Source organism: Mastomys coucha, unplaced genomic scaffold, assembly GCF_008632895.1.
Source record: "Mastomys coucha isolate ucsf_1 unplaced genomic scaffold, UCSF_Mcou_1 pScaffold15, whole genome shotgun sequence".
Taxonomy (NCBI): domain Eukaryota; kingdom Metazoa; phylum Chordata; class Mammalia; order Rodentia; family Muridae; genus Mastomys; species Mastomys coucha.
In genome coordinates this window covers 56,590,816-56,604,609 of record NW_022196897.1, presented here as the reverse complement: position 1 = coordinate 56,604,609, position 13,794 = coordinate 56,590,816, and the positions used below count along the sequence as shown (strand labels likewise).

At 37.7% G+C, this 13,794-nt stretch overlaps 2 protein-coding genes across 6 annotated transcripts in view; one reads left to right on the top strand and one right to left on the bottom strand.

The window, feature by feature from the left end:
* Positions 1 to 12,090, top strand: part of Mettl5 (methyltransferase like 5) — a 33,907-nt gene extending 21,817 nt beyond the window's left edge. The window contains exons 7-9 of one of the 2 annotated variants that reach the window (XM_031370550.1): positions 1,068 to 1,119; positions 3,083 to 3,132; positions 12,006 to 12,090. In XM_031370550.1, coding sequence (XP_031226410.1) covers positions 1,068 to 1,119; positions 3,083 to 3,132; positions 12,006 to 12,020 — 117 coding nt within the window. In that variant the 3' untranslated portion in view covers positions 12,021 to 12,090. Of the gene's footprint in view, positions 1 to 1,067; positions 1,120 to 3,082; positions 3,133 to 3,543; positions 3,666 to 12,005 lie in introns of those variants that run through there. The other variant, XM_031370549.1, reaches the window with a different exon arrangement.
* On the bottom strand, positions 3,342 to 13,547 carry Ssb (small RNA binding exonuclease protection factor La). Of its 4 annotated transcripts, none has more exons than XM_031370544.1 (12): positions 13,375 to 13,547; positions 11,814 to 11,905; positions 8,657 to 8,760; positions 8,304 to 8,478; positions 7,597 to 7,704; positions 7,424 to 7,524; positions 6,327 to 6,398; positions 5,937 to 5,976; positions 5,109 to 5,249; positions 4,417 to 4,612; positions 4,160 to 4,315; positions 3,342 to 3,738 (listed from the first exon to the last, which is right to left on the bottom strand). In XM_031370544.1, the coding sequence occupies exons 2-12, from the start codon at positions 11,877 to 11,879 to the stop codon at positions 3,650 to 3,652; spliced, it is 1,248 nt and encodes a 415-aa protein (XP_031226404.1). In that variant the 5' UTR covers positions 11,880 to 11,905; positions 13,375 to 13,547; the 3' UTR covers positions 3,342 to 3,649. The 4 variants fall into 4 exon arrangements, with proteins under 4 accessions (XP_031226404.1, XP_031226406.1, XP_031226407.1 ...); XM_031370546.1 differs by having other exon boundaries at positions 4,160 to 4,312; positions 13,375 to 13,530; XM_031370547.1 differs by having other exon boundaries at positions 4,160 to 4,279; positions 13,375 to 13,530.
* Positions 13,548 to 13,794: the final 247 nt, after the last annotated feature.

Here is a 13,794-nt window from a genome sequence, read left to right as displayed (position 1 = left end):
CTTCTTTGTGAGTAGACATAACAGAGTAGAATAGGTAAACCTGAGTCTGCTCTTTTGTTAATCCCACTTACCCAGTCATTCCTTTATATCTCTAATAGCATATAGCCATTATGGTGAGAATCTCACTAACCTTAGCACTCAATGAATGTCACAACCTATTCCTCACAAATCTGTCAAGATTCCTAAAATTTCATAAATTATAAAGCATCATTTGTACTAAAAGTCTATATCCTACAGAAATTCTACATTCTTTTTGTGATTTTTAAGAATTATTTGTGTATGAGTTACACTGTCACTGTCTTCAGATACACCAAAAGAGGGCATTAGATACCATTAGAAATAGTTGTAAGCCACCATGTGGTTGGTGGGAATTGAACTCAGGACATATATCTGTGCTCTTAACCACTGAGCTACCTCTCCAGCCATGTGTGTGTGTGCGTGCACACGCATGCACATATGACAAAACGGGACACCAAAATAAGCAAAAAGTTGTACTATCTGAAATATTTGAGCCTAAAATATTGGGGAAATAATTTTGTCAATTTGATGATAGTTAAATAGGACTCCCAGTATAGCCAACATGTAATAATACATTTCAATGTCTCTCAGCATTCTGGAGTTCTATACATACATAATTTAATGTATTTGGTGCTTATGTAAGAACACTGTTCAGAATGTTCAAGAGATGAGAAAAATGAGGCAATTAGGTGCTAAGTAATAGGCCTGCAGTTCCAAAGGCCATGCATGGTTTCTAGGCCATGCTCTTCTCTACCATCCTGAACCATGAATTTCTTGTTGACATTAGATCTCTGCCAGATACTCCCAGGATAACTGTTATTCACTACCGAAATAAAATTACCTTCTTTATTTTGCAGGTTTTGATGGATTTTTAAGTTTTTAATTATATAATTCAGTTCTGACAATAAATACTGAAGTGTGGCATTTAAAATGTGCATAGTTAAAATTTTTATTATCTAATTTTTATTGAAATTTTAATTTCAAATATTAGCATGTCAGTTTAAAAATCAACTAAATATCAACTCATATAAAAATATTATTGTCTTTAGCATATTCAAAAGAAAGCTGCTGAATGGAAAGTCAAGATAGAAATTATTGCAGGTAAGCTAATCTCAACCCAAATTACTTGAGGCCAGCCTACATTTTTAAAGTACTGAAAAAAACAGTTTATCACTTTTGGAGGTTGGTTGGGAATGCAATAAACACAGGATAAACATTTACCAAGGTTTGCCTGCATCTATCCCTATTTATGCATTTTCTTTTCTTTTTTGGTAGGTAGGGGGCTGTGAGAGACAGGGTTTCTCTGTGTACCAGCCTTGGCTGTCTTGGAACCCACTTTGTAGACCAGGCTGGCCTCAAACTGACATCTGCCTCTGCCTCCCAGTGCTAGTATCTTTTTGTTTTGTTTTGTTTTGGAGACAGAGCTTCTCTGTATAGCCCTGGCTGTCTTAGAACTCACTCTGTAGACCAGGCTGGCCTTGAATTCAGAAATCCGCCTGCCTCTGCGTCCCAAGTGCTGGGATTAATAAAGGCATGCGCCAACACTGCCCGGCCCAGTGCTAATATTTAAGGTGTGTGCCACTCTTCTCCCCTGCATTTTCTTAAAAAAAAAAAAAAAAAGTAATGGTGGCACTCGGGAGCTACTTCAGAGGTTAAGACCACTGGCTATGTTCTCCCAGAGGTCCTGAGTTCAATACATTGTAGGTGGCCATCTGGTGCCCTCTTCTGGCAGTAAGTGAAATGCAGACCGAGTACTCATAAATTTAAAATAACAATAAAAATGTAGCAGCACCTAGGTAATTGGTCATTCCAGGCTTACAGAATACTATGCCCAGTGAGTAAAAACATGGTAGAACTGGTGTGAAACTCACTATTTGAAAATACCGCCAATTTATGCCTGATATACAGAGCTGAAAAACATCAGCCTTTTTTTCTTTTTTGATGAGAAACAAGAATATTAACAACCACACTATAATTATAGAATGCTCCCCCTTTTCCTTTTTACTAAATTAAATTTGCCAGCATCACAACTGGAAAAACATTAGAAGGTAGAGATCATCTGGTAATTCTGATAAATTTGAAAGAAACAATACAATAAAGACTGAGGATGTGGTAGTACGCTTAGTATGTGTAATGCCTTGGGATCAGTCTCCACTATGAGAGATGAGGGAAAAAATGTGCAGTGAACAGCATTTTTGTTGTGAGGTATGGTCTTCCCTGTGTAGCTCTGGTTATCGCTGATTTCACTATGCAAGCCTTCAACTCAGAAGGTCATGCCTGCCTTTGCTTCCCAAATCCTGGGATTCAAGGCCCCACACTGCCATTTTATTTTTTACATTTGGCATTCCACAAGTAGTCATCAGAACATGAGCTCTAACTGGAGCCTAAAAAGAGAATCGTAGGTTCCATTCAGACCTACTGAATTAGTCTGCAGTTCAACAAAATTGCTAGAGAACTTGATCACAAATTATAATGAGAAAGTTATCCCCTAAAGGTTAGAATTATGTTGGAAGGTATGAAAGATAGTGAGAAGTATAGAAAATTTGTTATAAATTAGGAAGAAATGTGAAATGGGCTTTCATTTTGATAGTGGAGAACTACCATTAAATTTTGAAATAAACATGGATGTATTATAATCAGCTATAGATACATCCTATTATTATTATTATTATTATTATTATTATTATTTTTGGTTTTTTGAGACAGGGTTTCTCTGTGTAGTCTTGGCTGTCCTGGAACTGGAACTCACTCTAGACCAGGCTGGCCTCGAACTCAGAAATCTGCCTGCCTCTGCCTCCCAAGTGCTGGGGTTAAAGTGTGTGCCACCACTGCCCAGCACATCCTATTATTGTCATAGAACTTATTTTTTTTCCCCTACTTGATAATCCTTCTAACTATTCTCCAAAACATCAAATTTTGGTGTAAATGATCAAAACATCAGAAACACCTCGTCCAATTAGACAAATCAGTATTTGAGAATATGTCCAAACTGAGAAATATAAAAAAATGTTATGCATACCAGCATTTAATATCTTAAATGTGAAATGTTTGGCTTGTTTTACAGAGCTTCGATATGATCTACCAGCATTATACAACTTTCATAAAAAGAAATCTGTAAGTTTTCCAATTGTGGTCTGTGTACGTTCAGTATCAAAAGCTTTGCAATGGCCATTTCCACTCTTACCAAGATAAATGGATAAATAGAAAGCCAGCCTGAAAGATTAGACAAATTAGCTGTGGGAAGGGCTTATACTCACAGGAGTCAATATTCTAGTTGAAGTTCTTTGTGAAAAGTTTTAAGAGAAACAAAAGGAAGAAAACTGTTGGCTATTTTTATACAGCATATATTTTACAAGTCTGTACTAATACATTCTCATATTACAAAGGCAATTTAAGAGGAAGAATCTTCCTTCTCATATTTTAATCATCCAAACACAAACAGAACTATACATTTTAAAAAACTTTCATTTGGATAACAACAAAAAGAAGACAAGTAAAACAAAAAAAAAATTTCCTTTTATACAGGTGGACATCGAAGTGGACCTAATTCGCTTTTCTTTTTAAAAGCTTCTGAAGACAAAAGGCAGCTTAAAATCTAACTAAGGAATAAAAACACTGCTTACTAAATAAACTACTTGTCTCTAGCACCATTCTCTCTTTTCTTATGCTTTGATGCAGGTTCTTCTCTGTCTCTTCCATCTCTTCCTCTTTTCATTGGTCCTATTACAAAAAATAATTGTTAAATTCAGTATAAGCACTTTTTTTCTTTTTTTTGGTTTTTTGAAACAGGGTTTCTCTGTATAGCCCTAGCCCCAGCTGTCCTGGAACTCATTCTGTAGACCAGGCTGGCCTCCAACTCAGAAATCTGCCTGTCTCTGCCTCCCAAATGAGCATTGTTTTATTAATGATTACAAGTATTAGTAATAGCTTTCTTTAAAAAAAAAAAAACAAAAAACTATCATCTTCCCTTCAAAGGAGAAGTGACTTTCCTTGAGAATTCTTTTCTTTGATCTCTAAATTTATCTTTCAACCAACCTCTCACTTGTGAAACAATACAAACAAGGAAGATGGTACAAATTCAAGAATATCACTCACTATCTTACTATAGACTTCTCTCCCAAAGAAATTAGAAAAGACTTACCGCGACGACGATCATCATCATCAAATCTTGTCCTCCGTCCCTGAAACTGTCCCCTTCCTTTGGGTGCCCCAGCATAGGGAGGCCTATTTCCCTTTCCTCTTCCTTTAAATCTGCGGGCTGCTGTAAAAACATGACTTCCTTTAAATCTGCCACCTGCTGTTAAAAACATGACTTAGAACATTAATCAAAAACTTTGTGTGCTGAAAACTAAAAATGTAAAGATGAAGTAAAATAACCAAAAAAAAAAAGAGAATTACCATGACCTCCTTTTGACTTCCATTTGTTTAGGGATTCTTGCTGATCATCTGTGATTTTTTTCATTGCTTCCTTTTCTGCGTGTCCTTCTAGTACTTTCCAAGTCACCTTTTTGTTCCTTAACAATAGGTTACCATTATTTGCATTTCTGGCTTTCTCAAGTGCTTCCTTAGCCTTTTCTTTGAAGAGAATTATTCCCTACACATTAAAGAGAAAAATGAATGTTTCACTCTTGAATTTGTTGTCTGACAATTTCTTTTTTTTTAAAAGATTTTATTTATTTTATGTGTACGAGTACACTGTAGCTGTACAGATGGCCATGAGCTAGCCTGTGTGGCTGCTGGGAATTGAACTCAGGAACTCGGCCGGCCCGCTCTCTGACAATTTCTTTACTACCCCCCCCCCACACCTTTCCTATCTCTTATTTCTATTTTCAATTTTCATGGCCTGTTCCTCCTAAAATCTTGTTTCAATTATCCACCTGACATGGAGGGAAAAAGACATCACATCCAATAAAACGACCAAAAACAAAAGTAAATGACTGACTAGGAACTATTTCAATTAACATGCTTTACTACCTTCTTACTAAATAGCTTTTAAAACAACTATTTCTTAATAATTTTTTTCTTCAAACAGATAATATTGTACAAATTTTTAAAGTAATTGCTAATAAAGGACACAAATGTTTCCAAACCTCTTTTGCTCCTCTGACAAAGTCAATCCATTTTATTTCACCATGATTTGAGAAAAGGAAGTGTAAATCTTCTCTACAGGTCTGGTCATCCAAGTCACCTGAAAACTTCAGTAAGCATCCCATCTTTCCTTCTAGAGCTCTCTATAAAAATATACAAGGCCATCAAAAGCTTTTCTTAAGTGCAACCTCACCAAAATTGCTCATTCTACAATTACATAGGAAAAAGAGACATCAGTGCTATTTTAATGCAATTAAAATCATGTATTCTTCTCAGCTGTTATGTTTTACAAGGGCTTTAGTTTCTTCTATAGGTGATGGTTTAATGTAACTATTTGCTAATAAGTAATAATCCTTAAATAGTATTTGTGTATCACTAATGCAACACACTTACAGTGTCACTCACACACACTCTCACACGGTGCTAGAGGCATAAGTGGTATAGTTCGTATGGGCACCATGAGTAGCAGCATACACACTGGACAGAATGGTATATGCTTTTCTTAAATCCCAATAACTGGGAGGCAGAATCAGGTCTATTTCTCCAAGTTTGAGGCCTAACTGATCTACATAGCCAATTCTAGGCCAGCTAGATTAAGTGAGACCTTATCTCTATATAAATAAGATCTAGGAGGCCAGCATGTAATGGTAAAGGTGCTTATTGCTAAGGCTGACAACCTGACTGTAATCCCTGGGATACACATGGTGACTTCTGACCTGTACACAATTGCAGTAGCATGCAATGGTGTACACATACAACACACACTCTCTAAGTAACTTCAAAAAAAATTCTATCTTAAATTATCTCATGTTTTAGTTATTAATACTTACTGTTTCAGTACTTCCTGGCTTGTGTCTTCCTTCATGTTCTCTAGAAATAAATTTGTTGTGATTACAATGTGTTTATACTATATAACTTTGCACATCATCACCAGCCCATTTAATCAAACAAGTTTTTAGTTTTTGTCTTTTGGGGGGGAGGGGGCAGTAGCGCCAAGAGGAGGGAGAGAGAGCTGTCTTTTTCTTTTTGATCATACAACACCAGCAAAATGGCCTCCAGCGTAACCAAGGTATCTTGAGGCCAACATTTCAATTGCCAATATAGACAGGCCCATTACCATTCATTTCAAAGCTCGTCATCGGCTTGTCCCAGAATGACTAGTTAAACTTGTCAAAACATTAAGAAATTTAAGTATGTCACAAGGAAGTCAACAGACTTACTGTTTAGCTTTTAATTTAGCTTCCACTTTGCTCTGCTTTCTTTCTTCATTTTTTTTTGCAAAGTAATCTTCCCTGAAGAACACAAAACACAGGGTAAACTCATAAAGACTGAAAACTACTTTCCCCCACCTTGTTTATCAAGACAGCATTTGTGGAAGTCTTAGCTGTCTGTCAGAACTACTTCTATAGACCAGGCTGGCCTTGAACACACAGATATCCACCTGCTTTTGTCTCCTGAGTGCTGGGATTTAACGTATGTGCCACCACAGAATGTCCTAAGTTTTTATTTTATGTCTATATCTGTGTACCACATGCATGCCTGGAACCTGTGACTTAAAAGAGGATGTTAGTCTAAAGACTAGCGTTATGGACAATTGAGTTATTATATGGGTGCTAGAAATTGCATCTGAACCCTTTGGAAAAATAGCCAGTACTCCTATTAAACTCTGCTGCATCTCTATAGCTATTCTCACTTTTATTTTAACATATAAGCATGTAGTCCAAGCCTCAAATCTTTATACTACATGTATGTTAAAAACATGTTTATACAAACTGAAAAATAACTAAACATGAGAACCAAACATGTAAGCATTCTGATTACCTCTACTTTCCTTAAGTCTTAGATGCAAAACAAATACTAAAACAACTTTTCTCACTAGTCAGGGAGACTAGTAAGAAAATAATGAAAAGGTATTAACATGGCTAGAGAGATGGCTCATCATGTAAATGACCTGCTGCTAAGCCTGACAACCCAAGTTTGATCCTAAAGACCCACAAGTAGGTAAAAACATTTGCTCCATAAGACTGATGCCCTGAGTTCAATCACTGGAATCCATATGAGAGAACTGACTACAGAATTGTCCTCGGACCTCCACAAGCACATTATGGCACAGGTGCACCTCCATCATACACATACATACCTCAAGGCAATAAAAATAAGTAAGCTTAGACTATTATAATTACCACTGAACAAACACTATTTCAGAGCATACTGAAAATAATACTAACTATATGAGGGATGCTGTTGCTTACCTTACCCTATTATACCAATTCTAAATAATTTTATGGTCTGAGAAACATAACGTGAAAAGACTTACTTAAAGAGTATTAGCAGATTAGTGTCTTTGTACTTCTGGCCAGGGGTATCCACAAACTTCTTTGCAGACTGAATACTATCAAACACAGCAAATATTGACCCCTGTAAAGGACAGATAAATATTTCCTTACAGTGATATGTCACAACTAGAAAGTCTATATCAAATAATCATACCTTAAATGTTTTGTGTAATGTTCTTCTCATCTGAATATTCAGTATTTGGCCTTTATCATCTAGCCATTCTTTTATATCATCAAGGGTGGCATCAGTTGGGAAACCTTTCTGTAAAAAGTAGAAAAAGAAGTACAAATAATGACTCCTGGGTAAACAACTCGTCCCAGAAGAAACTGACTTATTTTGTCTCAAAATGAAGCCAGAGCTTTCATTTCATTCCCTTTCTCTCCCCTCTCTTAATTGTTTAACAACCTTATTCTCTAGTGCAATAAGGTGATTCACCTGAGATTTGCTCCAAAATAACTCAGCTGGAGCAGAAACAAAGCATTATTTTCATGTTAAAAACTTTTGAGGTTTCACAATAGTACTTTACACTACTCAATCTACTTATTTTTAAAGCTTTCCATTATGCATTTAGAAATTAATATGCTTATGAAAATTACTATAGAATTCAGCTATTAGAATTTATCATGTGAACAACATAACATTAACAATAATAAAGAACTTAGAAATGCAATGGCAAAATTGGCCAAACATGATTCCTGAGCATTAAATAAAAGTAATATGAGGCAGATTTCTGAGTTTGAGGCCAACCTGGTCTACAGAATGAGTTCTGGGACAGCCAGGGCTACACAGAAAAACCCTGTCTCAAAACAACAACAACAACAACAAAAAAGTAATATGAAATACACTGTGGACCCACTTACAATATAAACAGATCTGTTTTTTACATCATTCTTATACTCGTCAGTCACTTCAGGGAGTGGTCTGCTTGGTGATCTTCTAATTTTAGTTTTGTCTGCACTTACTTCCATGAGTTTTGCCTTAGATTTGCTCAGTGCTTGCACAATTACATTAAAGTCTGTTGTCAGCCGGTTTAGCCTGAAAAGTACATACATAAAACATTGTAAAAAGCAGATTTAGTAGTAGCTCTCAACAGCTACGGAAAACTGATGACTTTTTATTAGCCCCCAAAACTAAGGTAGTTCAATGGCAACACATGTACAAGTTCCTGGGTTCGATCCCAAGAAATAGAAACAAACCAACCAAGAAGACTTACCTGTTGAATTTTATCATTGTATCCAAAGGTACCCAACCTTCATCCAATTTGATCTGTTCTTTTAAAAACTTGTCTCGTGGCAAATTGAAGTCTCCAAAATAATACTGTGAATAATTATAATGTATTTCAGAAGAGCATTATATAACACTGAGTTCAATCATGGAATTTTCTGAAAATGGCTTTTTTACACTTTAAAAATATGTTAGAACTTAAAAGACCTAAATATTTTCTCTTAATAGACAATAAAGTATATGTAACACAAATCAGTAGAGAATACTAAAATATTAATGAACAAGTTAATTACCAGAATATAAAGTCTCAAAAATATAATTAAGAATCAAATGTATTTAAAAACTTCTTTCTAGTCAATGTGGAAAAAAATAAATTGAGGACTTGGGCTCAATCCTCAGACTAAAAGATAGCAGACTCAAGAATGACTACTTGGAATGTCAAAAGCAACATGAATAAAAGGGCAAACATTCATTTATTAAGGCTTTTATAAATTTAAGAGTGAAGTCAGGTGTAGTGGTTCATGCCTGTGATTTCTGCATTTAGGAATCTGAGGCAGAATTTCTCCCAAGTCTCTAAGTCAAGAGATCCACCTGCCTCTACTACCTTCCAAGGTCCTGGGATTAAAGTCATGTACCACCATACGCAGGCACTTTTAAAAATTATATAAACACATACCACAAACACAAAAAAAATTTAGTATCATTATTAATCAAAACCTAAGATGCCTTCAATCTCAGCACACTTGAGCTACAATCAATGTAGCTCCTCCTAGGAATTCCATCTTAAAGAAACTGGCAGGAAAGCTAGAGGGATGGCTCAATGCTTAATAATGCTTGCTGCTCTTCCAGAAGACCTGACTTAGGTTCCTAGCACCCTTGTTAGTTGGCTCACAAGAGACTGTAACTACAGCTCCTGGATCTGAGACCTCAGGCCTCTCAGGGCCACATACTCATATGCAGACAGACACAAGCTATTTTTTAAAATAAGGTGGGTGTGATGGCTCATGCTCTTTAATTCTGGCATGTGGGGAGCAGAAGCAAGCTGATCTCTATGAGTTTGTGTATTTTCCCCAGTACAGTCCTGGATGCATGATATGAAAGGAAAGAAGGAAAGAAGGGAGGGAGGGAGGAAGCAAGCAGTAGACCTGTTTACTAAAATCTGTATATAAATATCGATCATAGAACTCTTTTTTTTTTTTTTTTTGGTTTTTCGAGACACGGTTTTTCTGTGTAGCCCTGGCTGTCCTGGAACTCACTCTGTAGACCAGGCTGGCCCCGAACTCAGAAATCCGCCTGTCTCTGCCTCCCAAGTGCTGGGACTAAAGGCGTGCGCCACCACCACCCGGCCATCATAGAACTCTTATACTTAAAAAAAAAAACAAAAACTATACTTTAGAGAAGATGGGTTATTAGTGATATATTATTAGTAACACAAAACTTTACTCTCTAAAAACATTATCTCATGTTTGGTGGGAGAATAGGAACAAATAAAAATTAAGTTTATACTCCATTTTGGTTGGGGATGTTTAGGAAATCTGTCTCTGGGTAATTTTTTTTTTTAAATAGAGCCTCCTTTAAAAAAAAAAATCAGGAGCTGGAGAGATGATTCAAAGGTGAAGAGCACTGAATGGAATTGAACCAGACTCAATTCCCAGTACCTTCATAGGGCCTTATAACCATCTGTAACTCCAGTCCTAGGGGATCCAATGCACATTTCTGGCTTCTGAGAGCACCAGGCATGTACATGGTACACAGACATACATGGAGGCATAACACCCATACACATAAAGTACACTAAAAATAAAAATGTATTTTGAACATGGAGTATGAAAGGCTTTTAACCTTGAATATCTCAAGAGGGAGAGATTTGAAGCTGTAGGCTGTGGGAGGAACATTATTCTTTTTTTTTTAAAACAGTTTTGCTATTGTTCCAAGCATTAAGCAGCAAATTATCTTATCACTGTTTTTGCAATATTAAGAAAGCATTTTTTTCCCCAATGAACCAAACAAAAGGGGCTGGAAATGGTTCGACGGTTAAAAGAACTAGCTGCTCTTCCAGAGGACCCCAGGTTCAATTCTTGGCATCCACATGGAAGCTTGTAACTGTAACTCTAGTTCCAGAGGATCCAACACAATCACACGGACATACATGCAGACAAAATACCAATGCACATAAAAATAATTTAAAAAAAAAATCAAACAATAAGCCGCAAATGCCAATAGCTCACTGAGTGACTGCCTAGCATGCCTTGAGTTTTATTACTCAGAAGGGGGAAAATATGAGAAAAGAAAAATAAAAGCAGGACAATTTAAATGGCAAAGGAGTACAAGTTAAAACAAAACCAAAACAGCTAAGAGATTGAAAAAAAAAAACCCACAAACACTTAAACAATGGTTATTTCATAGCATAAAAACAACTTATGGGCAATTTCCCATACAGCCACATTCCATCAACACCTAAATTTGAAATGCTAACAGGACTTTTGAAATGCACAATTTCTTAAAAAGCTATGTTAACTTTTTAGAAGAGAACTAACTAGATAGAATAAACTATTATTTGACCAGAAGTACTTTACCATGGAATTTTATGCTAGCTTGTTAGATATTAGGCACACCATTAATTTTTCACATCAACTTACAAATATTACCTCCGTTTTACAGACTTGGGAACTGAAGTAGAAAATGATTATGAGTCTCTGTGTCTCAAAAATAAAGCAACACCAGTCTATAGTGTTACCTTTGGGATGTCTGTAATTCTTAAGACTTCTAATTTTGGCCTAATAATATGAATACATTCATATTAACTTCAAGAATCAAAGCTAAGCCAGTTGTTTGAAAAAGCCCACATAGCGACATTAGATGTTCTGTTTTCATCTTAAAGCCCTCCATTTTCTTTTTTGTTTTATTCTGTTTTGTTTTTTTTTTGTTGTTGGTTTTTTTTTTTTTTTTGGTTTTTCAAGACAGGGTTTCTCTGTAGAGCCCTGGCTGTCCTAGAACTCACTCTGTAGACCAGGCTGGCCTCGAACTCAGAAATCCGCCTGCCTCTGCCTCCCAAGTGCTGGGATTAAAGGTGTGCGCCACCACTGCCCAGCCCTCCATTTTCTTTTAAGAAATTTAAGTTACATTTAACAATACAAGAATCATACCTCAATTTGATGACAGATTTTGGCCTCCAGAGCAGCCATTTTTTCATTATCTCCATTTTCAGCCATTGTGGCTATCTGTAAAGTTTCTCACACTGGTAGGAAGAGGTTATTATTTTTATATAATAGTCAATACAAGAGAATGAGTAAAAATTATACTTCTTTTTTTAATTTCAAGAATTCCTAACCTTACAGGCTGTTTCCCTATGAATTCTCATACATCTCAACAAAGCAACACCTTGGATTATGGATGGAAAACTCAAGATCAACAACCTGCTACTCCTTTCAGTAAATCACACACCCACCTCGTAACCAAGCTCTTCATGTAGTTGGTAAAGCAAGGTTAAGAGATTAACCACTCCTCTATCATTTCTAGCTTTAAAAATATCAGTTATTATAGTCTGCTAGTCTATTCCCATAGCTCTCAATGACACTTATTTGCATTTCTTTTCAAGTTAGTCACAGCTGACTTAACAAAACTTATTACTGGCAAAAATGAAAAAAAGAATTCAGATATGGATATGGAAGTTATGGTGTTAGACACTATATAGCAGAATACAAGAAAAATGGGAACTTGAGAGAGTATAGATACACAAAAACTTTAAACCAGGGGCGCCGGAAGGGAAGGATGTGCCTAAAACACTAATACACCGGTTAACTCTGTAGCCAGTTTCCTGTTTCACAGTCTGACAGCAATCCTAGAATAAAGAAAGACTGTGATATTGGTTTGCTAGAAATCACAAACCAGATCTTCTGTCTTACTAGCTTTCAGCGCTTTACTAAACAACCCAGCCATATTGTACGAAAGTGTACAAGCTCTTGAAGAATATCTGCAGCAGATATTACTGTTCTTTCTTAAGAAACATTTAAGAGGCATTGCTCAAAATGCTGGTGACTGCTGGAGACACACACTGACTGGTCCTGTAATGGGAAATCTACGCAGTACACATCCCATTTCAGAATTGACTGTTCCAGGCACTGGTTTGTCTACCACTATCAACGATCTCCTTTCTCATTACTCCAGAGTCATAGGTCAATAACGACCTAGTTAGCCCCAAGACTTCTGCGGCCTACCCAATATAGGAACTGTTTCACACTGAAGAGAAAATGGCAATGGCAGTTCTTTGAAGGGAGAGAAAAAAAAAGATAGCAACGCTGGGAATATAATTACGGCCCCCACTTCTTTGGCCTCCAGTCAGTCCCCACAGAACCCCGTAGCGTTTAACCCGCACCGACCATCCCACAGACTTAAAAGGTCCGAAACATCCGCCTTTAGCTAGTCAGGAAAGGGGTGCAAGTAACAAACCGAAAGGACGCCGTGAAGATGCGGCCAGCCTCTACCTAAAGGCCCCGCGAGAGCCGCATCCTCCCACACCGGCCCGGCGGGATCCCTGCCACGTGGAAAGCCCCAGGCGCCCGAATTTCTGGCCGGGGCCCGCTCCGTGGCCTCACCGAGGCCCGCGCCCCCTCGGGCCGCAGTCCAGCACACCGCCACGGGCCGCGCGGCCCACGCGCCGCGGAGGGGAAGGTGAGGGAGGCCCGCGCAGAGCACAGTCCTTCGTACCTTCTCCTCAGTCTCCAAGAATTTCACCTCAAAGATTCTAATCCCACAGTCACCACAGCTTCAAGAACAACGACAGAAGCACCTCGACTTCCGAGCGCCGGCGGGCCAGCCAAACGCGCTTAAAGATGGGGGCTTTCCCGGCAGTCCTTGCGGGCAGGTGGGCGTGGCCGCGGACGCACTCGCCCGGCGCGGCTCTCCGCGCACGCGCCGCTACGGCGGCCTCCCACAATCCTCGGAGTCCCGCCCTCTAGCTCGAGAAATTGTTCACTCGCTCAGCAGGATGTTGGGGCCTGACCGGAAGTGTTTCTGTGGAGATCTTTGTTTTTAATGTGTTTCTGGACAGTATGTTCGAGTCTTCCCTTCTTTCTTCTGTAGTGCTTGCCTTTTCTTTTTTTTCCTTTTCCTTTTCTTTCTTTCTTT

What these genes read in the sequence shown, in the direction of transcription:
- Ssb (XM_031370544.1), bottom strand. Translation starts at nt 11,879, where the DNA reads ATGGCTGAAAATGGAGATAATGAAAAAATGGCTGCTCTGGAGGCCAAA. An exon ending in ACAATGATAAAATTCAACAG is followed by an intron (nt 8,479 to 8,656) that starts GTAAGTCTTCTT and finishes TGTACTTTTCAG; the next exon opens with GCTAAACCGGCTGACAACAG. An exon ending in AGCCAGGAAGTACTGAAACA is followed by an intron (nt 5,250 to 5,936) that starts GTAAGTATTAAT and finishes ATATTTTTATAG; the next exon opens with AGAGCTCTAGAAGGAAAGAT.